General features: G+C 41.6%; 2 protein-coding genes across 4 annotated transcripts; one reads left to right on the forward strand and one right to left on the reverse strand.

The window, feature by feature from the left end:
* On the forward strand, positions 1–18042 carry LOC133647904 (ankyrin repeat and SOCS box protein 2-like). 3 transcript variants are annotated; one of them, XM_062043654.1, is made up of 10 exons: positions 1–62; positions 334–597; positions 8417–8527; positions 8624–8793; positions 10491–10646; positions 10741–10986; positions 15341–15512; positions 15574–16147; positions 16242–16395; positions 16463–18042. In XM_062043654.1, exons 2-10 carry the CDS (start codon positions 341–343, stop codon positions 16597–16599), a joined length of 1977 nt encoding a protein of 658 aa, XP_061899638.1. In that variant the 5' UTR covers positions 1–62; positions 334–340; the 3' UTR covers positions 16600–18042. The 3 variants fall into 3 exon arrangements, with proteins under 3 accessions (XP_061899638.1, XP_061899639.1, XP_061899640.1); XM_062043655.1 differs by lacking the exon at positions 1–62 and adding an exon at positions 8154–8233 and having other exon boundaries at positions 471–508; XM_062043656.1 differs by lacking the exon at positions 1–62 and adding an exon at positions 7202–7284 and having other exon boundaries at positions 527–597.
* Positions 17351–26835, reverse strand: LOC133647905 (cytochrome c oxidase subunit 8A, mitochondrial-like). Its single transcript, XM_062043657.1, has 3 exons — positions 26759–26835; positions 18080–18272; positions 17351–17828 (listed from the first exon to the last, which is right to left on the reverse strand). The coding sequence occupies exons 2-3, from the start codon at positions 18212–18214 to the stop codon at positions 17715–17717; spliced, it is 249 nt and encodes an 82-aa protein (XP_061899641.1). The 5' UTR covers positions 18215–18272; positions 26759–26835; the 3' UTR covers positions 17351–17714.
* Positions 26836–27425: the final 590 nt, after the last annotated feature.

Genomic DNA, 27425 nt, shown 5'->3' on the forward strand with positions numbered 1-27425 from the left:
TCTCGCAAACATCCAAATGGGTTGCAGTGGACTGCCTGCCTGAAAGGCTCATTGAAAACCTGGTGAGAACTTTTCTACTTGTTTGTTTGAGATGATTTGCTGTGTGCATGTGAAAGCCGTTCAAGTGACAAGCGTGTATACATGATTTTGTTGGTAATAACTGAAGTCTGACATGTGTCATCACAGCAAGTCATATTGGGAACTTTTGGGATTTCCCATTGTTTAATTTGGCTTGAGGCAGCCACTGTTGCGCTCCAGTGAATAGCAGACAAAATGTCTCCATATGAGAAACATGATATGTCTTTTGTCCTGAAATGTGACTTGTTGTCGCAGCGGCATCATGGCGTCAGCTGGCGTTCCTCACACGGCCACACTGGACGATTACTCTGTGTACGGCAACCTGAGTGACGACGAGCTGCTGCAGCTCGCCGTCGAGCGTAGTCTGGCCGACGCACACGCTGGCTCCACCCTCAACACGAGCCTGCAGCTTCCTGACCCGAAGGTCAACGTGAGTGACGGCTGCCATATTTCACCTGAGCAGAAAACCGCTGCCCACTACAGTTCGCCAAACCCTCCCAGCGAAAAGCCTCCTGATTTGTACGTATGTGACCTCTAGTGACCTTTAATGACCTTTCGTGACCTTCAGTGAATTGACCAACCTAATAATACACATAGGGTTGTAAGTGTTGATGGTAGCATTAACATAAAAACAGTCGTCCCTCGCCACTAACGTGTCCACTTACTGTGCATCGCAGATTTTAAAAAGACATTTCTATTAAAGGTGCTGTTTGCAACTTCCTCACAGTGACATTTTTCAAAGAAAAAAATACAACAAGAACACCACCGGCTAGTTTATGTTACCATTAGTAGTTTAACAGAACACATTTGTTTGACAATTGTCTATATTTTTCACAATAAGAAAGTTTATGGAAAAAAAACTTTTACCGGCCCCAATAAAGTGATTGGTTTTTACCACGGTCACTCACCCAGTCTCGTCAATATGTATGCGCAGGGAGCGCGTCCACACATACAAAAATAGTCCAAGAGAAGCAACAAAAAAATTGCAGTCATGTTGTTATGATAGAATATACATTCAATGACAGCTAACAACACCTAATGCTAATGCACGAGTGTGCATGTGTTACGTACGTACGTCATTACGTACGAGAAGCCTTGCAAATACATTGCAAAGTTGGCGCCCTCCAGGCATCTAATCCGTGTATAAATGTTGCAAACAGCTTCTTTCACTCTTTTTATTGAAAGTTGTTTCACAGGACACACCATAACATAATTTTATATATATACTGTATATATATATATATATATATATATATATATATATATATATATATATATATATATATATATATATATATATATATATATATATATATTAGGGTGTACGGTATACGGTATACCGTATACTAGTATAGTATATGGCGACAAATAAAGTAAGTTTCTTACAAGTATCATCCCTGCAGAACGAGGAATAGCTAAACATGCTTCACTACACACCGTAGAAGGATACAATAGCTCACTGGCGTCACAAAGTAAACAAATGCCATGGGTGGATCTACACCTGATGACATCCACTGTAATGATACCAAATACAAGAGCGTATCTAGTCGATACTACTATGGTTACATCAATATTTTTTATCGTCACAAAATCTTTTTTATTTTATTTTTTTAAATTCATATTATATTCATAAACTCAGGAAATACGTCCCTGGACACATGAGAACTTAAAATGTGACCAATGTATGACCCTGTAACTACTTGGTATCGGATCCATACCTAAATTTGTGGTATCATCCAAAACGAATGTGCAGCATCCAAACAACAGAAGAATAAGTTATTATTACATTTTAACAGAAGTATAGATAGAACATGTCGAAACAGAAAATAACCAGATATGAACACTAAATGAACTTGAAAGATACATCTCCTGGATGCACTGGGACACATCATCAGTGATGTATCCTGGATTCATCGGGTGTTTCGGGTCTCGCAACATCAGACACCCTCGTCCAGGCGTCCCCAGCCGGGGTGATCAAGTCCCTGCTTGTGTCCCAGTAGCAACCCTTGGATCTGCCCTTTTCAGCCACAACCACCTCGTGGCTTTCTCTGCCGCTTCACTTGCAGATTGAATGGCCCTCCTTTTGGCCGCCCCTGTGACTCCCAATCAGCCAAGCACTTTGCAGAGGGAGCGTCCTGCAAAGCCACGGCAGCCAACTTCTATTGGCTCATAGAAAGTAGATTAATAATAAATTTTTACAGCTTGTCCTTTATAATTTTTACAAAATAATAAAATGGAATATGACACAATATGTTACTGCATACGTCAACAGACAAATTAGGGGCCTTCGTTTGCTTACTTACTATTAAAAGACAAGTTGTCTAGTATGTTCACTATTATATTTAAAGACAGCATTGTTCTTCGATTGCAAAAAGAAACATATGTTTAATATACCCTAAGATTTTTTGTTAAAATAAAGCCAATAATGCCATTTTTTGTGGTCCCCTTTATTTAGAAAAGTATCGAAAAGTATCGAAATACATTTTGGTACCGGTACCAAAATATTGGTATCGAGACAACCCTAATATATATATAAATTATATAAAAAGAAACCACAGAGAGCTGCATTCCTGAATGGCCCTAGAGAGATACAAAGAACCAACAAGCACACAAATCAACCACCCACATTTCAATTGTGTTTCAATCCGGGTTAATTTGGAGATCAGTATCTCCTACACATCTTAGAAAGGCACCCCACAGTTCTTGGAACTTTGCAGAACAACCATATTCAATGTCAGCCTAATCTTTTTCAGTTTGAGAAAATAAAGAACATCTTTAATCCAGCGGGTTTGGCAAGGAGGAGCTGTTGCCTTCTAATTTAACACAATCGGTCTTTGAGCAAACAAAGTAGTGAATTTTACAAGATTCTTTTTGCGTTTTTAAAGGGGAATTGCATATTTTTGGGGAATTTTGCCTATCATTCACAATTATTATGTAAGATAAGACGACGGATTGATTTTTTTTAATGCATTGTAACTCGTAAATTAATAAACGTAAATAAAAGTCCACTTACAGCGAAGCCAATGGGTGGTCCTCTATTCCACCCGTAAAACCCAATAATACCCTTCCAAAAACCACCAACAAAATTCCATTTACATTTCGTGACTTCATTATTAACCAAGTATTAGTGATATGGGATCTGAGCCGAGGATGTCGTTGTGGCTTGTGCAGCCCTTTGAGACATTTGCGATTAAGGGCTATATAAGTAAACGTTGTTGATTGATTAATTGATATTGTTATTATAAGTGCTAGCGCAGACGATCTATTTATAGCTGCGCCGTAATCACTACTGTGAGTGCCGATGTTGACATCATCGATTGATCTGCTGCTCTCATGCTTCATTGCTCTCTGGAAGTTTATTGTAGATCATAAATCATGCCTCTCACTTGGATAGAAGAAGGCTGAGGATGTATTCCGACAAGTTGGTACACTTTGACAGTCAAATTAGTTCCGGAAATGGCAAGAACGACATTATGGGATTATGACATGAGCGATGGAAAGGGTGAGAAAGTTCCAGAGGGGGGGCAGTGATTGAAAAAGGTACGGTCCTCCCAGGTTTGGCGTTGGGGTCTGAGGCAGTGTTGTTTTCGTCAACGATGACGATGACGATGACGATGACGAAATCATTTCGTTGACGCCACTTTTTTTCATGACGATAACGAGACGGTGACGAGATAAACATGCCTCTCTGATGACGATGACGAGACGTGTGTGAGTTTTCGTTGACGAGACGAGAACGGACGAAAATGTTAGTGGTTAACCTGTCAGACGTTTAAAATGCATGACATTTCTGTTTATTGTGTGTGTCAATTAAAACCACGCCCACCAACTGGCGTGCAGCGCACAACGTGCTCAACACGTCAGACTGTTGTTACTCATCAGGCAATGGATCGTGATGGCGGCGGCAGTTTCAACACAGGGGCTCGGTGGTCGCAAACGTAGAGACGACATATGGGTGTATTTTAAATATAACCCAGCAGATAATAAAACAGAGTGTATTGTGAAGGAAGACGGTGACAAATGTGGCCACAAAATATGCGGAAAAAATACGACCAACCTTAAGCGGCACCTTAAGGCTTGCCACAAGGATATTTTTTCGAAAGTAAGTTACAAATGCTGTTAACATAATCGATAAATGTCATAGTAAGCTAATACATTAATATGTTTTCCACATACTCCTGGCGCAAATGGGCTGCTAACATCAGGCTAAAGTTTCATACTTTCAAGTATGTACAGTATAACTCTCTGGTATAACTTACAACCTACCTCACTGTACCTCAGGAATTAATTGATTATTTTATTACATGGTTTGCACAAATTAAAGAGAGTGGGGTTGTATGATATCTGTTGTAATTGCACTGGCAGACAGGGCCAAGTTGAGCATATGTGTTCCTCATCCATCACTCATATTTTGGGCATGTTTTTGTTCATTGTACTTTAACAAATTCTGAGAAATAAAGCCACAATTGCTGAAGTAGAATGTTTTTGTTTTTTGGCTTTTTTGGAGTAATAAACTTTGATTCCACTGTTACCACTTTATCTGTGTGTAATACACAATCCTTGGATCAGAAATTTGCTGTTCGGTGGAAACCTTATATGTCTAAAACCATTCCTTTATTGTTATTATTTGTGAAAATAGCAGATCTGCAAGCTTACAATGGGTTGAACTTATAGATCTGCTGCTATTTTCACAATTTATGTTTGACACTGCCCAACAGCAATCTCCAATACTTATTGACCTAAATTAATTTGTTAAAAGATTATACTTATATACTTATATTATACTTTTTTTTTTTTTTTGGACTAAAACTAGACTAAAACCTTTTTGACTTTTCATCGACTAAAACTAGACTGAAACCCTTTTGAGTTTTCGTCGATTAAAACTGGACTAAAACTATCACATATAAAAGTGACTAAAATGTGACTAAAACTAATGAGCATTTTAGTCCAAAAGACTAAGACTAAGACTAAATGTAAGATGGTTGTCAAAAACAACATTGGTCTGAGGGGACAGCAGGTGATTGTTGATGGATTGCAGGTTCATAACAGGAATGTGAGGGGGAAAAGGTCACAGAGGTAGAACGGGGCCATGTTGTGGAGCGCTTTATGGGTCAGGAGAGGGTTTTCAAACTGGATGCGCTGCCGGATGGATCCAGTAGAATAACAAGATTGAGGTGGCCTACGTACATTGTATAAATGGGCACAGGCCCCAATGTGGCCCCAATTTGGCCTCGACGTCACTTGCATGCGCAGTTTGATAAGGTGAAAACGAAGGACTAGATTCCATAAAAGAACAAGGAAGTCGCTACTCCTAAAACTACTAATACTACTAATACTTTACAAAATAAAAGAAGATACAATTGAAAATGAGGGTTTTTTTGTGAAAGCAAATTAAAGTAATATAATGTATAAATAGATATACTGTATAAAGTGTAATATATTTGGTAGGGTTCTAATATTTTTATGGCTGAGACAAGGACTTGTCTTTGTTAGTTGCTATTTTATCTTACCTCATTTTTGTAAAAAACTCACGCAATGCCAGTAACATGTAAGCACATACGCCACAGCGTAATTTCCGGTCCTTTAACAATCACTACTTCTTAAGAATCAAAATATATATATACGTTTCTTCATATAATACATATACAGTAGCCTATTGTTTGCGAACTACTGATGAGTGATGCACCGAAAATTCGTCCGATGAAAAAAGACTTTGATCACGTGATGAGATAGGCTCCAGCACCCCCGCGACCTCGAAAGGGACAAGCAGTAGAAAATGGATGGATGGATGGATGACGTATCCACTTCCGCTGGCGGGACACATCTTTTTCTGCGCAAAAGAATGAGGTAGCGTAAGATTACGTAAAAGTCACATTGCCGTTTAGACTGCAGTCACATTTGAAAAGATTTGATTCTAATCGGATTTGGACAACCTCATGATGTGGCCCAAATCTAATGCAAAAATATCCGATGTGAAGCACTTTGAAACGTTTAGGCGGGGGGAAAAATATCCGATCTGTGTCACGAAAGGGCAAAAAATTCAGATTTGGTGTCAAGTGTAAACGGAGCAGGACTCCCGACACTTTCTGCGTCCCGTGGTCACTGCATGTTTTTATTGCATCTCGTCCTACTCCTGTGTCTCCGTGTGTGCCAGAGTTCTGCTGTCTCTCTCTTTGAAGTCCTCCCCACTTGTCCACCTTCCGGCTAATTAAGGGTAACTCCCATTCCTCTATTCCAAACACATCTCTTGATCTGTTGTCCAGCTGTCTCTAAAAAGTTGAAGAGGTATCACAGCAAGCATACCAAAACATGCACATTAAAACAATACACACGATTAGTTACCCATATGATCAAAAGATAAAATATAAAACCATCCATCCAATCATTTTCTACCGCTTGTCCCTTTCGGGGTCACGAGGGGTGCTGGAGCCTATTTCAGCTGCATTCGGGGGGAAGGCGGGGTACACCCTGGGCAAGTCGCCACCTCATCGCAGGGCCAACACAGATAGACAGACAACATTCACACTCACATTCACACACTAGGGCCAATTTAGTGTTGCCAATCAACCTATCCCCAGGTGCATGTCTTTGGAGGTGGGAGGAAGCCGGAGTACCCGGAGGGAACCCTCACAGTCACGGGGAGAATATGCAAACTCCACACAGAAAGATCCCGAGCCCGGGATTGAACTCAGGACCTTCGTATTGTGAGGCACATGCACTAACCCCTGTTTCCACCGTGCTGCACCCCAAAAAATATAAAACCACAGAACAAAATTCCACACTATCTTAAGAGAAAATATAGAAATATAATAAAAACTCACACTATTATAAGATATTAATAGTGACTTATACAAGTATTATAACATCTATTTGATATTATCGCATGCAACAATGAAGCCTATGCCTACATGACATCGTACGCAACTCACTATTGGCTGATGTTGGACCAATCACAGAGCACTGTGTCTGGCAGCTGATTGGCTCAGCCACATCGGGCCTCCTTTTAGCTTCAGCTCCGCGTACTGCAGCTCTGCTCTGCTTTGTTCTGCTTGCTTGTTTTCTGCTAACTTTTAACTTTATTTCAATTCCTACCATGTCGTCCTAATCTTCTGCGCCTTCTAAGGCTTCTGGCACAGAATCTAAGCCCACGATGAAGCTGCTTACCGTTGGATAGAAACAACACCCTCATTGCAACGCTTAAAGAAGGTAGCTTAGCTACAAGCTGTAGCAACTATTACAAGATCAATGAATCTTGTAATAGTATTTGTGAATCTTTATGACTGTATGTGAAAGTTAATAACAGCACGTGGCGTGTTTATAGAGACTTAAAATGCATATAATATCCATGTATATCATAAAATAAATACTGTACCTTTTTCGCGTAACTTCACTTACTATGGGGGGGGGGGGGCGGTGGGTTCTGGAGTGACTAGCCTAAAAATCGAGGGAACACTGTATTTATTTTCTCTATTGTAATACGATTTAAGAGTGGTTGAAAATAATCCACTTGTTGCCTTTATTTTATATGTTCTAAAAGAAAATATTTTTTGAAACTGACAAGGAAACATGTTGCATGTTCATCAATTCCATCCATCCATCCATCCATTTTCTATTGCTTGTCCCTTTTGAGTCACGTGGGGTGCTGGAACCTATTTCAGCTGCAGTAGGCGGGGTACACCCTGGAAAAGTCGCCACCTCATCGCAGGGCCAACACAGATAGACAGACAACATTCACACTCACATTCACACACTAGGGCCAATTTTAGTGTTGCCAATCAACCTATCCCCAGGTGCATGTCTTTGGAAGTGGGAGGAAGCCGGAGTACCCGGAGGGAACCCATGCAGTTAAGGGGAGAACATGCAAACATCAATTGATGCGTTGATTATTTTCACTTGCCCGAAAATACTACATGGACAAAATTATTGGGACACAATGTTGGACTGAATCTTCATTCTTCATGCTTCCAACTGTAGAGGAAACCTTTTGTTTTGTTGCTTCACAAAGCAAGATCCACCAAGACTTGCAGGAGGAAGAACTTTAATGCACATAACGATTACTGTAGGCCTTCTCTTAGGTCCAATGCTGTCAAATGGACCTGGTCCAACATCTCGTAGAAAGTCTTCCCAGAAGAGTGGAAGCTGTTCCAGCTGCAAAGTGAGAAACAACTTTACTGTCCCAATACTTTTGTATGGCCTCAGACTGCTTCCAACACTCGACTCAAAAGCCTCGCATGTGTGTGTATGCTGTTGTTTTTGTGTGCATGTGGGTACGTGTGTGTTTTGATTGGCTGTTGTCTATTGTGTGTTGATTGGTGCGTGTGTTGATTGGCTGTTGCAGGAAGAACTTTGACGGCACTGTCAGTTGTTTCATGACTGGTTATGGGAAGAAGATGTTGGCTTATCGAAGCTCTGACGGCACTTTGGTCCATGTGGCTCCAGAACTTCAGGAGTATGTTTGCAGCTGCAACTGTGACACCTTTGGTCGAATAAGGTCAGATGAGACCGGTGAGGTGACGTTTGCATCTGATTACTTGTTTTTGGGCAGGGAGGAGGAGCCTTTATTTGAAGCCATCCGGGTCGGTGATGTGGACAGAGTAAAAGCTCTAATTAGAGGTTCCGGAAGCAACCTGATGCTGCCCAGTAAACCAGGCTGGCTGGCCATCCATCAGGCTGTCTGGTACGATCAGGAGGCGTGTCTGAGAATACTCATATCAGGTAAATAGAAAAACATTTTTACATCTCCACAGTAGAAGAAACATGTATAATGCTGAAAGTATAAAGATGGCATGGCTCACATGGTAGAGTGTCCAGGAACTTGAGGGTTCCTTGCACAAATGCAGCTTTCGCCATTCTAGTCAATGCTGTTGTGTCCTTGGGCAAGACACTCCACCCACTTTGCTATCAGTGTGACTCACACGGGTGTATGAACATGAATCAATGTTTGGCGATGGTCGCAGAGGCCGTAGGTGAAAATGGACAGCCATGCTTCTGTCAGTCTACCCCAGGGCAGCTGTGGCTACAAATGTAGCTACCACCACCAAGATGTGAATGTGAAGTGGAATTATGGGCTGTCAGTTCTCACTGTAAAGCGCTTTGAGTGTCAAGTGCCTAGCTCTATATAAATCTAGTCCATTATTATTATTATATTATGTCTTTTTAGATCCAGTTGGTGATGATCATTTTTGCCTCTTTCACAAACAACCATTTTATAGGTAAACACATGTTGATGTATACAGTATGTATATATATACTTTGATCTTTGATTCCTAAGCGATTGTTGAAGGCACGCTGTGGCATATTTGCTTTGCTTTGTCTAACGATTAAAATATTTAATTGCATTGCTCATAGTTAACTTAAAATTAATTAATTAATCGCAGATAGAAATAATTTTTCATCATTAAAAAGTGTACCCAGGCCTAAACAAATCATTTTGAAAAACACAAGATGGACTTAAACACACTTTTAATGACAATAAAAAACAAACTGCACAGGTTGGTGTTTTGACAGATTTTGTAAGAGTATAGAATTTGTATTTCTGCTGTAGGAACCCTTGCTTTCAAAGGAGAGTAAATACATTTCTGTGTTTGGATACCAGTTTCACGCATTAATAACACAAAATGAGGATCGTTACAATAATGGTTTGATTTTCAAAGATGTTTGGTAATATAACCCGTGGAATTCCTACCCGAATAAATGCTTTTGATATTCTGTACATTACGGGTTGTATAAGTTACTGGTATTCATATTGCTGCATGACAATTTATTAATAAAGTATATTATTCCGCATGCTAAACAGTCTGTTAATGAGGACTATCAACCAGAACGGGTTATAAAAGAATATACACAATATCCCCCATACCCTCACCACCCCCCTATATTCCTCAACTAATGTACTAGCATTTATTGAGGTAGAAATATCACAGATTGTATTACAAAAATAAACAGTGACCAGCCAATCATACACAGATGTAAAAGGATGAACTGAAAAATCATTTGAAGGAGTTTGTTCTTCTGGAATTTTCTCAGAATGGTTGGGGGCCCATTTGAGTCATACCAAAGACTATAAAAATGGGACCATTATCTCCCTGCTAGGCACTCAGCATCAAGGGTTGGAATTGGGGGTTAAATCACCAAATGATTCTTGGGCGCGGCCACCGCTGCTGCTCACTGCTCCCCTGTGGGGATGGGTCAAATGCAGAGGATAAGGATAAGTGTGTGTGTGACTATCATTGGCACTTAACTTTAATTTGTTTTTAACTGACACAAAGTTGCAGTGCTTGAATGTTAGCATGTGTTTGTTTTCCTGGAGACCATTTTGTCCCAGGTTGACCATTGGAGTATTACAAGCTAACATGCTAACTGTTAGCATTTTTTAATTGCTTTCATGACCAACTGGTGACTACGTTGCTCAGCTCAGCAAGGGATGGTCAACAAACGCACAGAACGCGCTGAGACGGCGCTGATGTTGTCCGTCAACAGGGAGCATCTACAATGTGCTGAAATTCTGCTGGAAAACGGCGCTAATCCTGATTTGGCTAATCAGGAACGCGAGACTCCACTGTATAAAGGTAACAACTTTAATAGCTTTCAACATTGACAACTGTGTCTTGATGTGTAGTTTTTGTGTGGTGGTTTGCGGCATTAACCTGTCTTGACTTGCAGCCTGCGAGATAAGCAACCCTTCGCTGGTGGCGCTCTTGCTCAATCACGGCGCAGCGGTCAACACTCAGTGCTTTCATGGCTGCACAGCGCTGCAGGAGGCCACCTTAAACAACAATGTGGAGATCTGCGAGATGCTTCTAAAGGCTGGAGCCAAACACAACCTGAAGAATATCTACGGGATCACACCTTTGTTCTCGGCTGCTCAGTGTGGACAAGAGGACTCGCTGCGCTTTTTGGTCAAGCACGGTGAGTCACATAACCCCTCCAGGGTGGCCAGAAATGCCTGAATTTCAACTCATTCATAATGGTGGGGCAAAAGTTGCGACGTTTTGAGGTTCATTTTTTATTCAACCACATTGAATCAACTTCCATCCATCCATCCATCCATTTTCTACCGCTTATTCCCTTCGGGGTCGCGGGGGGCGCTGGAGCCTATCTCAGCTACAATCGGGCGGAAGGCGGGGTACACCCTGGACAACTTATGTTTTTATAAATTTGTTATCAATATTTTAAGTGTTCCTTGCAAACTTTAATTAAAAAAAATAAAAAAATCACAGGATTTCTACATAAATTGTGAAACAAAAACTGTAATGATGTTTTACTCGTTTAATACTTAGAAGTAGACAAGAGATGGCAGTAATAGCACATACTCAGCGCTCATTGTAAAATTACTGTTTAAATTAATTATAGCTAATAATAATAATAACTATAACTAAAGAAAGAAACACCACCAACACCTTCCTTTTTTTCCGCTGTCTGCTTTGTTGTCCACAATTTGCAGACATTCTCAGTGTATGTTTTACTCTTGAAAAGTGTTTGTCTATCTTAAAAAATAATTTATTCATCTCATATATGAAGTATGACTGACTTAACTATTAAGAGAAATGTTGTATTCATTGGTGTAAATTTTGTTACAATTCCAAGATCAGATCAGGACGTGAACAAATATGTTAGTAATTGCCATTACTTGGAAAAGGGGTAAGCTTTGCTTCTTCCTACTCCTTTTTGAACAAGTTGTCAAGCGAAATGGACATATATAATTATTAATTGTAAATGGAGTATTTTTGGTGGTTTTTTGATGCTTTTTAATTGAGTTTTATGGGCAGACTAAGTGGACTTTTATTTACGTTTATTTACAAGTTAGAATGCATTAAAATATAATTATCCGTCGTTTTGTCTTTCATAACGTGTGAACGACAGGCAAATTTCAGTTCCTCTATAACTTCATTGGTCTTAGTGAGACTTAGCTGAAACTAGATTAATTTTTTCTGCTTAACAAGGCATCTTCTCCTAACTATACGAGTTTGCATGTAGCTCGTCCCCTTAAAAGGGTTGGAGGGGTCGCATTAATCTCAGATAAAAACCTTAACCTTAGCCCTAACCTAAGTAATAAATATAACTCATTTGAGTTGCTTACTATGAGGTCTGTTATACCGCTACCGCTTCATCTGGCTGTTATCTATCACCCCCTGGGCTCTAATCGGACGTTATCAGCAAATTCTCATAGTTTGTTGCTGATCTAGTGACGCATGCAGATAATATATAGTTCAGGGGTGCCCACACTACTATTACTACTACTTTTCAAATTACATATATATATATATATATATATATATATATATATATATATATATATATATATATATATATATATATATATATATATATATATATATATATATATATATATATATATATATATATATATATATATATATATATATATATATATATATATATATATATATATATATATATATATATATATATATATATATAGAGGGCAATATATGTATAATTTGTATATATATACTGTATACGAACCTACTTCGGATAAGCGGAAGAAGATGGATGGATGGATGGATATATATATATATATATATATATATATATATATATATATATATATATATATATATATATATATATATATATATAGTTAAAAAATGGATGTCCAGCAACTTTTTGCATCTTGACGCTAAGAAAACGGTAAGAAAACGGAAATGCTGATTATCGGTCTTGCTATACACCACCTTAACATTTAAGAAGAAAACAAATACACAAAGCGACTTGGTAAAGAATCTGGATATTATCTTCGACCCAACTCTCTCAATTGAGTCACACATTAAGAGTGTTACTAAAACAGCCTTCTTTCATCTCCGTAATATCGCTAAAATTCGTCCCATTTTGTCCACCAGCAAAGCTGAGATCATTATTCATGTGTTCGTTATGTCTCCTATCGATTACTGTAACGTATTATTTTTGGGCCTCCCTATGTCTAGCATTAAAAGATTACAGTTGGTACGAAATGCGGCTGCTAGACTTTTGACAAGAACATGAAAGTTTGATCATATTACATCTATACTGGCTCACCTGCACTGGCTTCCTATGAACTTAAGATGCGACTTGAAGGTTTTATTACTTACGTGTAAAATACTAAACAGTCTAGCTCCAGCCTATCTTGCTGATTTTATTGTGCCATATGTCATGGCCACAAATCTGCTTATTAGTGATTCCCAGAGCCCAAAAAAGTCTGCATGCTCTAGAGCAGGGGTGGGCAATTAAATTTTACCGGGGGCCGCATGAGCTACCCGAGCACTGCTGGAGGGCCACATCGACAATATTTCAATTACATTTTGCTCAATATTATTTTTGATATATACCGTAAGATAAATAATAATAATAATAATAATAATTAATAATAATAGTAATACTTCAACATAGTGTGTGTAACAGCATTCCATGACTAATATAAATAAATTAACATTAATAATAAATGACAGTAAAATAAGCACACGTATGACTGAGGAGTCATAGCGTAACTTTGTGTGGTGTTTGAGTTGTCCGACTTTTTGTGTGGCCATAAACGCACCAGTGGTTTAGTGCTATGCGTGTTGGTGACAGATGACAAGTTGGTTTTGGCCTGGTTTGTACGGCAGAAAATGACTAGTTTTTCGAGATAGAATTGTTTTACTCATGTTTTTGGTGTGGTTATGTCCGAATATAAACAGTTTTGCTCAATAAAGTGATCGATATAATTCCTGTCCTCGAAGCATCTCGATAGACGTTACAATAATTGAACGGTGTTCAATTGAACGGTGTTGTAAACGGTGTTGACGAACACCATTAGGGCCGCTTATTGTCACTGTCACTCAAAGTTGCATTGCAAAATTCTATAGAATAAATATGTTTATTTTGTTTAGAATTCAGATGGGATTTGATTTGGTGCGCGGCGGACGCTTGAGCAGTGCGCAATTGCGCAGGCACGCACCTTAGAGGGGACGTTGCTTTGCAGTTCATGCCTTGTTGAAAACACGCCATTCCTCATCAACTTTTCTCTTTTTAGCGTCTCGGGTGTAAACCGTGCATCACTTGTCGCTGCATGTGCACCTTCACTCGCAGGTTACACACGGACACACGCCCATAAATAATACTTTTCAAAATAAAAGCAGCACAGTTGTATTGCGCGCAGGACATAGATGTTTTTTCAACTTTATTTTGTAATTGCAGTTGTTCACATTCACTCACAACCACGCACACGCATACGTCCACATGGAAGTAGTACAAATAACGATTTTCAAAACAAAAGCAGCACCGTTGTATTGCACACTCGACATAGATACTTTTTAAAATTTATTTTGTAATTTATAATTGGCCTCACGCGGGCCGGACAGGGACGCACAAAGGGCCGGATGCGGCCCGCGGGCCGCAGAATGCCCAGGTCTGCTCTAGAGCGTTTTCTATTCGGGCTCCATTACCCTAGACAGTTAGAGATGCTACCTCAGTCGAAGTTTTTAAGTCCCATCTTAAAATTCATTTATATGTTCTAGCCTTTAAATAGACTCTATATAAGACTAGTTGGCGTGCCGCTTCTCTTTTCTGCTCTGCCCCCCTCTCCTGCGTGGCCTGTTTATCATTTGGCCATGGATTAGCCTCCACGGAGGATGCACTAGCTATTCCAATTCTGGACCCAGAATGGACCACTTCTCTGTGCATCAATCAGTGACGTCTCTACGCTGCCAACTTGTCTACATGCAAGAGGATCCCTCTGCTGCCCTCCCTATGGACTGGACTCTCACATTATGAACCGTACCCACTCGACATCCTTTGCACCCACATCTGCGGTCCCTCCCAAAGTTTCTCATTGTTTCCACTTAGTGGAGTTTTTTCTCACCCGGATGTGAGTTCAGATCCGAGGATGGCATGGTTTGTGAAACCCTATTAGGCACTTGTGATTATGGGGTAGATAAATACATTTTGATTGACTGATTAACATTGAAGACAGGAACAGGAAGTACTGTATGTCTGAGCTAGGTGAGAGGGCAACAATTGTGCCGGTAGATCAATTGTTGATATATTGTTACATGTTGTCGTCTACACAATGATTTGATTTGTTTTGATTAGACACTTGACGTGTGCATTTGAGCGCTGCTCAGGGACAAATTGTGTTGACCAAATTGGACAAAGTTGCTAGGTCATGCAGAATTCGCAGGGATTGTTTGAACCTGGGTGTATTGGCGCGATCGCAAAATCCTGGAGGGACTGCTTCATTGTGGAAGTAAACGAGCACCTTTGACCTCTGACTCCTGTTGCTTCTCAGGTGCAGACATTAACTCTGAAGCTGCCGATGGAGGGACTGCTCTCTATGAAGCTTCTAAAAACATACACGTGGACACCGTGAAGTTCCTTCTTTCCCAGAAAGCAGATGCTAACAAATCAGGAAAAACGAGTCTTTTGCCGCTTCACATCGCCGCTCAGAGAGGAAGTGATGTGTAAGCACTTTGACACGATCATCATTAAAGTTGGAAAACAGAACAATGTTTTCTTGTCCAGCGTGGTGTCCATGTTGATCCCAGCAACCAGCAAGGCGAGAGTCCGCCGCTGCGGCATCAGTCCACTTCATGTCGCAGCTGAACGAAATCGTGACGACGTCCTGGAGACTTTGATCGCAGCCGGTTTTGATGTCAACGCCCAGCTGTCCGAGGAGCGTTCTAAACTGTACGAAGACCGGCGCAGCACGGCGCTCTACTTCGCTGTCATCAACAACAACATTGACAATGTGCGCATGCTGCTGCAGTCCGGTGCTGATCCAAACCTGGATGTGTTCCGGCCGCTCATGGTGGCTGCGAGGCAGGGCTGCATTGAGATTGTCACGCTGCTGGTGGAACACGGCGCTGACATCAACGCCTGCATACCCACCCACCCCACCACCTTCCCCGCCATTTATATGTTCTCCATGAAGTACCTGCCCTTGTTCAAGTATCTGCTGGACAACGGAGGCCAAGCCCTCTCCTGTTTCCACTGTGTGTACGGAACCGGACCACACCCATCGCTCCAAACCAGCAGGCCCCACAGAGGTCACCTGGGCTATCCTGAAAGAGACAACAATGCCAGGAGAGGCGTTCAGGTGCTCAGAGTTTTCTACAAACTACAACTAACTTGACGACACTGTAAAACTGTTCTGCTGGGTAAATTACTGACATTTTGTGCTTGACTGACAGTTCTGCGAAATGATCTCCGCCCCCACTATCAGTCGGTGGGCGGGGCCAATCATTGACATCCTTTTGGACTACGTTGGTAATGTGACCCTATGCTCTCGTCTGTTGGAACACCTGGACAGTTTTGAAGACTGGGCGGCCATCAAAGAGAAAGCAGGTGAGTGAGCAAGTCCAGCGAACTAAAAGTTGGAAAGGGGAAACCAACGTTTTCTGCTACTTTGCAGCTGTGCCACGGCCGCTGCAGCAGCTGTGTCGTGTGCACGTCGTACAGATGGTGGGAAAGCGGCGACTGAAGAGGTTACCACTTCCTGGAGGTCTGATTAGGTTTTTGCAACACCAGGAACGTTATGTGGATGTTTAAACTCCTCTTCTTTCTGTCATAATCTCAGCTTTTCCTTTTAGGTTTCATTGAAGCAAACACTAAGATGTTTTTCACCAAACGTTGTAAACCAGAGGTGTCCGAAAATTAAATAATGATTTGTTACATTTTGTACATGAAGATACTAAAACAATACAATATAGGTTTATCATATATGCTAAACTATCTGAACAAAACAGTCACATTTTTTTTATAAGGAACAAAGCAAATATTCATATCTAATCTAAAACCTTGAGATGTTTTTTTTATTTAATTGATTCTTTACTATTATTATTATTCTACCAACTAAATCATTTTTGAAGGCTTCAAACTGAAAACGTACAATATCTTGCAAGAAATGTGTACACATGTTCATCATAACAGGTTGCACAGAAATTATCGAAGAACAAATAAAGAAAAGTAATTTGGGTTTTCAGGTCTCATTTAAGGGACGATTTGGGCAATTTGCATTTTTCTGTGTTTTTGTGTAATGTTCCAATCTGCCGTGTCTTTATTTTGTTTGTAGAATAACTTTGGTCACCTCTATTCCAAAACCTTGCAAACATCTAATAATAATGATAGCATGTGCTGAGCTTGCACTACATTAGTGCTTTGATTCGACCTAGTTTGATTAGATATATCTCTCTAGCTCTGTGGGGGGCCTTTTGCTTCCAGGAAATGATGTCATCAAAGTAAACACATTCCTCCCCAAACAATAACTTCCTGTTTAGGAAACTTGATGTGTTCTTTTATTTTCTACTGCAGTCTTTTGCTTCACCTACTTAGCAACAGATTAATGAACAAATGAACAAATGAACAACAAATTGACAACAAATTGACAGCAAATTAACAACAATATAACAACGAATGGACAAGAAATGGACAACAAGTGAACAACAAATCGACAACAAAAGGGCAACAAATTGACCCTTCTTATGCAAATTATTTGATAGCTGCTATTTGTTGATGAAGTCAGACAGAAAGAGGAAAATGTCTTGAATTGATGTGAAAATAAGTTCAACAATCAAATGTAAGAATTGTTGGTTTTGCATTTATTTGAATAAAGTAGGAATAGTCTTGATGTTTTGATGGGCGGAAAGAAAGAAGGGCACACAGGTTCAGGTTCTGGGTGTCTGGCGAGACCTCTGGCGATACTCTGGCAGATGGTGGAGAATCCAGGCCGCCGGGGCCAACATGGCCACCGCAAACACAGACATCACCAAAAAACTTTGCTGTCACAAACAAGAAAATAACATGAACCGCTGTCACTTTAAAGCCTTTTCATGATCTAATTTTCAAGTTTTGACTGCTAAAAGGATGAAAAAAGGAGTAGAATTTCATATATGTGAAAAATAAAAATGAAGGTTTATTGTCAATACAAGAATAAATCCTTTACATAACTTCTTTATCATGTTCCTCACATCACTGATTGATGACAATAAAACATGACAAATATACAATAAACGTGTTTCTTAGTCCTTACCAAGGCTCCGATCTGATTTCTGGGAGGTTTGCTGTAGATCATGGATGTGCTCTCCTTCAGGGGATTTTGAGGACGACAAAAAAAACCCTTAAAGACGCCATTGACCTTCTTCAAGATTCTGCTGGCCATCATCATAAATGATGTTGTGTTTGCTTCCAGCTGCACCAACACACAAGGAGCGAGTGAGGCGGGGCTTGGGGTGCGGGAGGGGCAACAGAACAGCTGATTACATTTTGTCCAGAGAAGAAAAGACTTTACGTGATGGAAACATCTTTGAAGACACAAACACACACACACACACACACACACACACACACACACACACACACACACACACACACACACACACACACAGATTCAACGGCAAGAGATTAAAGGGTCTTTGGGAGCCAAATTGTTTGATTTGAATTATAATGGCAATTAATGCATTCATCCATCCATCCATCCATTTTCCACCGCTTGTACCTTTCGGGGTATGAAATTAAAATAAGTAGTTGAGTTATTGTTACCATTGGATGAATGTTTTGTAAATATGTAACCTTTATTTTGTGCGTATGTGCTGTCTCTTTAAAGGCCTACTGAAACCCACTACTACTGACCACGCAGTCTGATAGTTTATATATCAATGATGAAATCTTAACATTGCAACACATGCCAATACGGCCGGGTTAACTTATAAAGTGTAATTTTAAATTTTCTGCTAAACTTCCGGTTGAAAACGTCTATGTATGATGACGTATGCGCGTGACGCCAATCATTGAAACGGAAGTATTCGGACACATTGAATCCAATACAAAAAAGCTCTGTTTTCATCTCAAAATTCCACAGTATTCTGGACTTCTGTGTTGGTGAATCTTTTGCAATTTGTTTAATGAACAATGAAGACTGCAAAGAAGAAAGTTGTAGGTGGGATCGGTGTATTAGCGGCTGGCTGTAGCAACACAACCAGGAGGACTTTGACTTGGATAGGAGACGCGCTAGCCGGTGCTAGCCGCCGACCGCACGGATGATCGGGTGAAGTCCTTCATCCTTCCGTCGATCGCTGGAACGCAGGTGAGCACGGGTGTTGATGAGCAGATGAGGGCTGGCTGGCGTAGGAGGATAGCTAATGTTTTTAGCATAGCTCTGTGAGGTCCCATTGCTAAGTTAGCTTCAATGGCGTCGTTAGCAACAGCATTGTTAACCTTCGCCAGGCTGGAAAGCATTAACCGTGTAGTTACATGTCCATGGTTTAATAGTATTGTTGATTTTCTGTCTATCCTTCCAGTCAGGGGCTTATTTCTTTTGTTTCTATATGCAGGTAAGCACAATGCTATCACGTTAGCTCAGTAGCTAAAGAGATTCGCCGATGTATTGTCGTGGAGATAAAAGTCACTGTGAATGTCCATTTCGCGTTCTCGACTCTCATTTTCAAGAGGATATAGTATCTGAGGTGGTTTAAAATACAAATCCGTGATCCACAATAGAAAAAGGAGAGAGTGTGGAATCCAATGAGCCAGCTTGTACCTAAGTTACGGTCAGAGCGAAAAAAGATACGCCCTGCACTGCACTCTAGTCCTTCACTCTAACATCCTCATCTACGAATCTTTCATCCTCGCTCAAATTAATGGGGTAATCGTCGCTTTCACGGTCCGAATCGCTCTCGCTGCATTGAAAACAATGGGGAAATGTGAGGAGCCTTTCAACCTGCGACGTCACGCTACTTCCGGTACAGGCAAGGCTTTTTTTTATCAGCGACCAAAAGTTGCGAACTTTATCGTCGTTGTTCTATACTAAATCCTTTCAGAAAAAATATGGCAATATCGCGAAATGATCAAGTATGACACATAAAATGGATCTGCTATACCCATTTAAATAAAAAACATTCATTTCAGTAGGCCTTTAAAGGCCTACTGAAACCCACTACTACCGACCACGCAGTCTGATAGTTTATATATCAATGATGAAATCTTAACATTGCAACACATGCCAATACGGCCGGGTTAACTTATAAAGTGACATTTAAAATTTCCCGGGAAATATCCGGCTGAAACGTCGCGGTATGATGACATATGCACGTGACGTAGTCAGTTAAACGGAAGTTATGGTACCCCGTAGAATCCTATACAAAAAGCTCTGTTTTCATTTCATAATTCCACAGTATTCTGGACATCTTTTGCAATTTGTTTAATGAACAATGAAGGCTGCAAAGAAGACAGTTGTAGGTGGGATCGGTGTATTAGCAGCGGACTACAGCAACACAACCAGGAGGACTTTGTTGGAGAGCAGACGCGCTAGCCGGCGACCTCACCTTGACTTCCTACGTCTCCGGGCCACCAAACGCATCGGGTGAAGTCCTTCGTCCTTCCGCCGATCGCTGGAACGCAGGTGAGCACGGGTGTTGATGAGCAGATGAAGGCTGGCTGGCGTAGGTGGAGAGCTAATGTTTTTAGCATAGCTCCGGTTGCTAAGTAGGCTTCAATGGCGTCGTTAGCACAGCATTGTTAACCTTCGCCAGCCTGGAAAGCATTAACCGTGTATTTACATGTCCACGGTTTAATAGTATTGTTGATTTTCTATCCATCCTTCCCAGGGGTTTATTTTTTTTCTTTCTATATGCAGTTAAAGCACGATGCTATCACGTTAGCTCGTAGCTAAAGCGTTTCGCCGATGTATTGTCGTGGAGATAAAAGGCACTGAATGTCCATTTCGCGTTCTCAACTCTCATTTTCAAGAGTATATAGTATCCGAGGTGGTTTAAAATACAAATCCGTGATCCACAATAGAAAAAGGAGAGAGTGTGGAATCCAATGAGCCAGCTTGTACCTAAGTTACGGTCAGAGCGAAAACAAATATGTATTTCACTGCATTCTAGTCCGTCACTCTAACGTTCCTCGTCCACGAATCTTTCATCCTCGCTCAAATTAATGGGGTAATGGTCCGAATAGCTCTAGCTGCGTTGAAAACAATAGGAAAATATGAGGGAGTGAACAACTGACAACGTCACGCTACTTCCGGTAGGGGCAAGGTTTTTTTTTATCAGAGACCAAAAGTTGCGAACTTTATCGACGTTGTTCTATACTAAATCCTTTCAGCAAAAATATGGCAATATCGCAAAATGATCAAGTATGACACATAGAATGGATCTGCTATTCCCGTTGAAATAAAAAAAATTCATTTCAGTAGGCCTTTAAGAGGCTGCTGCTCTTATAAGCAGCTCAAGTGCTGCTACTCTGGTTGATGAGTTAGTTGGGAACCAAGCTACACAGTTTCTTACCTTAGTGTTTTGATTTGGTGGAAAAACCTATTACGATTACTCCTGCTTAGTTGATAGTTAAGTTGAATAAACTTTTATTTTTTTTGCATCGGAGTGCTGTGGAAGTGTTTCAGGTCATGTGAAGCACACGTGTAAAACAAGGTACCTTCTAACCTGATCCCCCACAGTCAACAAAAGAAAAAATATCTTATTCATCTAGATATTTTATTTATTCACTTATTCAGGACGGGCAGCACGGTGAAAACAGGGGTTAGTGCATGTGCCTCACAATACGGAGGTCCTGGGTTTGATCCTGGGCTTGAGATCTTTCTGTGTAGAGTTTGCATGTTCTCCCCGTGACTGCGTGGGTTCCCTCCGGGTACTCCGGCTTCCTCCCACTTCCAAAGACATGCACTTGGGGATAGGTTGATTGGCAACACTAAATTGGCCCTAGTGTGTGAATGTGAGTGTGAATGTTGTCTGTCTGTCTGTGTTGGCCCTGCGATAAGGCGGTGACTTGTCCAGGGTGTACCCCGCCTTCTGCCCGAATGCAGCTGAGATAGGCTACAGCACCCCCCGCGACCCTGAAAGGGACAAGCGGTAGACAATGGATGACTGGATGGACTTATTCAGGACATTAATGGACAATCTGCTGTTCACACTTTAAATGACGATTCTAGCATTGTCGCTCATTTTCATATGTAGTTCCCTAGTCTGTTGTTGGCTCACAATTGCATTACTGTCATAGTAACATATTTACTGTGAAATATCTTTGTAACAATTTACTTTAACTGCAGAGCTGTGATTTTACAGTTAATTACAATCAATCAAATGCTTTAATCAAATTTTATTCTTATAGTTCATTACGATAAAATTGCAACTATATGCTGTAACTTCACAGTTGTAATGTTATAGTTAATTACGCTCTCTGTTTAACAGCATACCACCACTTACTGTATAAGAGTGTGCATTGTAGTCTACGGAACCCCTTTAGAGACAAATCTGTTTGAATTTACAGTAATTTATCAGTGAATTCTCAGAGTTCGTTGCTGATCTAGTGACGCACGCCGACAATATAATCATAATGGGGGACTTTAATATCCATATGAATACCCCATCGGACCCTCAGTGCGTGGCGCTCCAAACCATAATTGATAGCTGTGGTCTTACACAAATAATACATGAACCCACGCATCGCAACGGTAATACAATAGATCTAGTGCTTGTCAGGGGTGTCACCACCTCCAAAGTTATGATACTTCCATATACTAAAGTAATGTCCGATCATTACCTTATAAAATTTGAAGTTTTGACTCATTGTCAACAAGCTAATAATAATAATAACTGCTATAGCGGCCGCAACATTAATGCTGCCACAACGATGACTCTTGCTGACCTACTGCCTTCGGTAATGGCACCATTCCCAAATTATGTCGGCTCTATTGATAACCTCACTAACAACTTTGACGATGCCTTGCGCGAAATTATTGATAGTATAGCACAGCTAAAGCAAAAAAGGGCCCCTAAAAGGCGCACCCCATGGTTTACAGAAGAAATTAGAGCTCATAAATTATCATGTAGAAAACTGGAACGCAAATGGCGCGCGACTAAACTTGAGGTTTTCCATCAAGCATGGAGTGATAGTTTAATAACTTATAAACGCATGCTTACCTTAGCTAAAGCTAAATACTACTCAAATCTCATCCGCCTCAACAAAAACGATCCTAAATTTCTGTTTAGTACAGTAGCATCGCTAACCCAACAAGGGACTCCTCCCAGTAGCTCCACCCACTCGGCAGATGATTTTATGAATTTCTTTAATAAGAAAATTGAACTCATTAGAAAGGAGATTAAAGACAACGCATCCCAGCTACAACTGGGTTCTATTAACACAAATACGACTGTATATACGACGGACACTGCCCTCCAAAATAGTCTCTCTATTTTTGATGAAATAACATTAGAGGAATTATTACAGCGTGTAAGTGGGATAAAACAAACAACATGTTTACTTGACCCACTTCCTGGGAAACTTATCAAGGAACTGTTTGTATTATTAGGTCCATCAGTGTTAAATATTATAAACTTATCACTTTCCTCCGGCACTGTTCCCCTAGCATTCAAAAAAGCGGTTATTCATCCTCTGCTCAAAAGACCTAACCTCGATCCTGACCTCATGGTAAACTACCGACCGGTCTCCCACCTTCCGTTTATTTCCAAAATTCTCGAAAAAATTGTTGCACAGCAGCTAAATGAACACTTAGTGACTAACAATCTCTGTGAACCTTTTCAATCCGGTTTCAGGGCAAATCACTCTACGGAGACAGCCCTCGCAAAAATGACTAATGATCTATTGCTAACGATGGATTCTGATGCGTCATCTATGTTGCTGCTTCTTGATCTTAGCGCCGCTTTCGATACCGTCGATCATAATATTTTATTAGAGCGTATCAAAACACGTATTGGTATGTCAGACTTAGCCTTGTCTTGGTTTAACTCTTATCTTACTGACAGGATGCAGTGCGTCTCCCATAACAATGTGACCTCGGACTATGTCAAGGTAACGTGCGGAGTTCCCCGGGGTTCGGTTCTTGGCCCTGCACTCTTTAGTATTTACATGCTGCCGCTGGGTGACATCATACGCAAGTACGGTGTTAGCTTTCACTGTTATGCGGATGACACTCAACTCTACATGCCCCTAAAGCTGACCAACACGCCGGACTGTAGTCAGCTGGAGGCGTGTCTTAATGAAATTAAATAATGGATGTCCGCTATTTTTTTGCAACTCAACGCTAAGAAAACGGAAATGCTGATTATCGGTCCTGCTCAACACCGACATCTATTTAATAATACCACCTTAACATTTGACAACCAAACAATTAAACAAGGCGACTCTGTAAAGAATCTGGGTATTATCTTCGACCCAACTCTCTCGTTTGAGTCGCACATTAAGAGTGTTACTAAAACGGCCTTCTTTCATCTCCGTAATATCGCTAAAATTCGTTCCATCTTGTCCACTAGCGACGCTGAGATCATTATTCATGCGTTCGTTACGTCTCGTCTCGATTACTGTAACGTATTATTTTCGGGTCTCCCTATGTCTAGCATTAAAAGATTACAGTTGGTACAAAATGCGGCTGCAAGGCTTTTGACAAAAACAAGAAAGTTTGATCATATTACGCCTATACTGGCTCACTTGCACTGGCTTCCTGTGCACTTAAGATGCGACTTTAAGGTTTTACTACTTACGTATAAAATACTACACGGTTTAGCTCCAGCCTATCTCGCCGATTGTATTGTATTGTACCATATGTCCCGACAAGAAATCTGCGTTCAAAGAACTCCGGCTTATTAGTGATTCCCAGAGCCAAAAAAAAGTCTGCGGGCTATAGAGCGTTTTCTATTCGGGCTCCAGTACTCTGGAATGCCCTCCCGGTAACAGTTAGAGATGCTACCTCAGTAGAAGCATTTAAGTCCCATCTTAAAACTCATTTGTATAATCTAGCCTTTAAAAAGACCCCCCTTTTTTAGACCAGTTGATCTGCCGTTTCTTTTCTTCTCTCCTCTTCTCCCCTGTCCCTTGCGAGGGGGAGTTGCATAGGTCCGGTGGCCATGGATGAAGTGCTGGCTGTCCAGAGTCGGGACCCCGGGTGGACCACTAGCCTGTGCATCGGTTGGGGACATCTCTGCGCTGCTGACCCGTCTCCGCTCGGGATGGTTTCCTGTTGGCCCCGCTGTGGACTGGACTCCCGCTGATGTGTTGGATCCACTGTGGACTGGACTTTCACAATGTTATGTCAGACCCACTCGACATCCATTGCTTTCGGTCTCCCCTAGAGGGGGGGGGGGGTTACCCACATATGCGGTCCTCTCCAAGGTTTCTCATAGTCAATTTCTCTCAGCAGGGGATAGGCGACGAGAGAAGAAAGCACAGGGGTGCAACTTCTGGTCGGTGGTAGATTGCTGGGAGAGTACGGCCCCTACACCTGAATCAGAAGCGTCCACCTCAACAAAAAATTGGAGAGAACGGTCAGGGTAACACAGAACAGGAGCCGAAGTAAACAATCTTTTCAGCCTCAAGAACGCGGAATTGGCTTCGGGTGTCCATTAAAACGGAACCTTAGTAGAGGTTAGCCTCGTAAGTGGCTCAGCGACGCGACTAAAATTACGAATAAATCGCCTATAAAAATTAGAGAAGCCCAAGAATCTCTGAAGGTGCTTCTTGGAAACCGGAGTGGGCCAATCTACTACTGCTTTTACCTTAGCGGGATCCGGTCTGAGTCTACCCTCCTCAATGATAAAACCTAAGAATGGAATGGAGGATGAGTGAAACTCGCATTTTTCCGCCTTGACGAACAGTTTGTTCTCGAGCAATCGTTGAAGGACTAACCGAACCTGCTGCACATGTTCGTCAAATGTTGATGAATAAATTAATATATCGTCCAAGTAAACAAAGAGAAAACGACCTGTCATGTCCCGAAAAATGTCATTAATGAAGCCCTGAAAAACGCCAGGTGCATTAGTAAGTCCAAAAGGCATGACAAGATACTCAAAATGTCCGAGAGGAGTGTTGAATGCGGTCTTCCATTCATCCCCCTCTCGGATGCGAACTAGATGGTAAGCGTTACGTAGATCGAGTTTAGTAAAAAACCTAGCTGATTGTAATGGAGTAAAAGCAGAATCAAGGAGTGGTAGAGGATACTTATTCTTGATAGTAATCTGATTAAGAGTGCGGTAGTCTATACAAGGCCGTAGGGACTTGTCCTTCTTTTCGACAAAAAAAAATCCAGGGGCTACAGGTGCGGTCGAAGGGCGAATGAGGCCGGCAGCTATAGATGTGTTTATGTATTCTTCTAGTGCTTTGAGTTCGGTGTTAGACACCTTGTACAAACGGGTCGATGGTAACGCCGCCCCGGCTAGCAAATCAATGCCACAATCGTAGGGTCGGTGGGGGGGAAGTGAGAGTGCTCTATCCTTGCTAAACACCACCCTTAAGTCATGGTAGTGCTTGGGCACGTTTGTCAAGTCTATGTTCTCTATAACAGCGGTAGGTGGCGATGTATGAGATCCTGCTGCGGAACGAAGACAATGTGTGTGGCAGGTTACACTCCAATTAATAATGGCCGAACGAGGCCAGTCTATGTGCGGGTTATGCTTATGTAACCAGGTTAACCCTAGAATGACGGGCGCGGACCGTGATGGCACAACAAGAAAAATTATTTTCTCACAATGATTACCAGACAAGCGCAGGTTGAGTGGGAGTGTCTGGTGGGTTATGCTGGCTAATAGGCGCCCATCAAGAGAATACACCCTCTTGGGCACATACAGTTTGACAACAGGAATCTTATGGAGTCTCATGAACTCAAAATCCAAAAAGTTATCATCTGCTCCTGAGTCAATGAGAGCGCAAATGTCTATTTGTTGGTTAGACCAAGAAAGAGTACCTTTTAGCTGCATTCTGCCTGCGGCCAACGAAGAAGAACGGCGACCTCTGGTGGACGTGTCCTCTGGCGAGTGAGGGCGCACTCGTGGCCGTGCGGCGGGGCGCGGCAGTTCTTTGCAGCGGGAGATGAGATGATCAGCGGCCCCACAGTATAGGCAGAGTTGGAGGCGAACGCGACGTTCCCTCTCGGCGGTGGTGAGTCGGCGGCCTCCCAGTTGCATCGGCTCATCTATCTGCCATGAAGGAGAGGTGTCTTCGAGTTGCTCCGTCTTGCAGATGGCAGGTCTAGCTGGCGCTGATTGGCTGCTAGGTGGGGCTTGTCTCCCTCGTCGATCCCTCCTCTCCTCCAATAGGCGGAAGTCGATTTGCACCGCCAGCTCGATGAGATCATCCAGATTCGTCGGGAGTGACAGCGGGATCATCATGTGATGAATCTCGTCCGCGAGACCCAGGAAGAAAGCGTCCAACAGTGCTGAGGGACCCCAGTCACAATCGGCGGCCATGGTGCGGAACTCGATCGCGTAATCCGCGACCCGTCGTGAACCCTGTTGCAGCCGGAAAAGGGATCTCGCTGCCTCTCTACCTGGGAGTCGTCGTTGGAAGATTTGCTTCAAGGATTTGGAAAAGTTCGCGTATGTGGAGCTGGAGGTGGTCTGACGGTTCCATTC

Source organism: Entelurus aequoreus, linkage group LG04 (assembly GCF_033978785.1).
Source record: "Entelurus aequoreus isolate RoL-2023_Sb linkage group LG04, RoL_Eaeq_v1.1, whole genome shotgun sequence".
Lineage (NCBI taxonomy): Eukaryota > Metazoa > Chordata > Actinopteri > Syngnathiformes > Syngnathidae > Entelurus > Entelurus aequoreus.

What these genes read in the sequence shown, in the direction of transcription:
- LOC133647905 (XM_062043657.1), bottom strand. Translation starts at nt 18,214, where the DNA reads ATGATGATGGCCAGCAGAATCTTGAAGAAGGTCAATGGCGTCTTTAAG. An exon ending in GAAATCAGATCGGAGCCTTG is followed by an intron (nt 17,829 to 18,079) that starts GTAAGGACTAAG and finishes TGTTTGTGACAG; the next exon opens with CAAAGTTTTTTGGTGATGTC.
- LOC133647904 (XM_062043654.1), top strand. Translation starts at nt 341, where the DNA reads ATGGCGTCAGCTGGCGTTCCTCACACGGCCACACTGGACGATTACTCT. An exon ending in TCTGAGAATACTCATATCAG is followed by an intron (nt 8,794 to 10,490) that starts GTAAATAGAAAA and finishes TACGTTGCTCAG; the next exon opens with CTCAGCAAGGGATGGTCAAC. An exon ending in ATGCCAGGAGAGGCGTTCAG is followed by an intron (nt 16,148 to 16,241) that starts GTGCTCAGAGTT and finishes CTTGACTGACAG; the next exon opens with TTCTGCGAAATGATCTCCGC.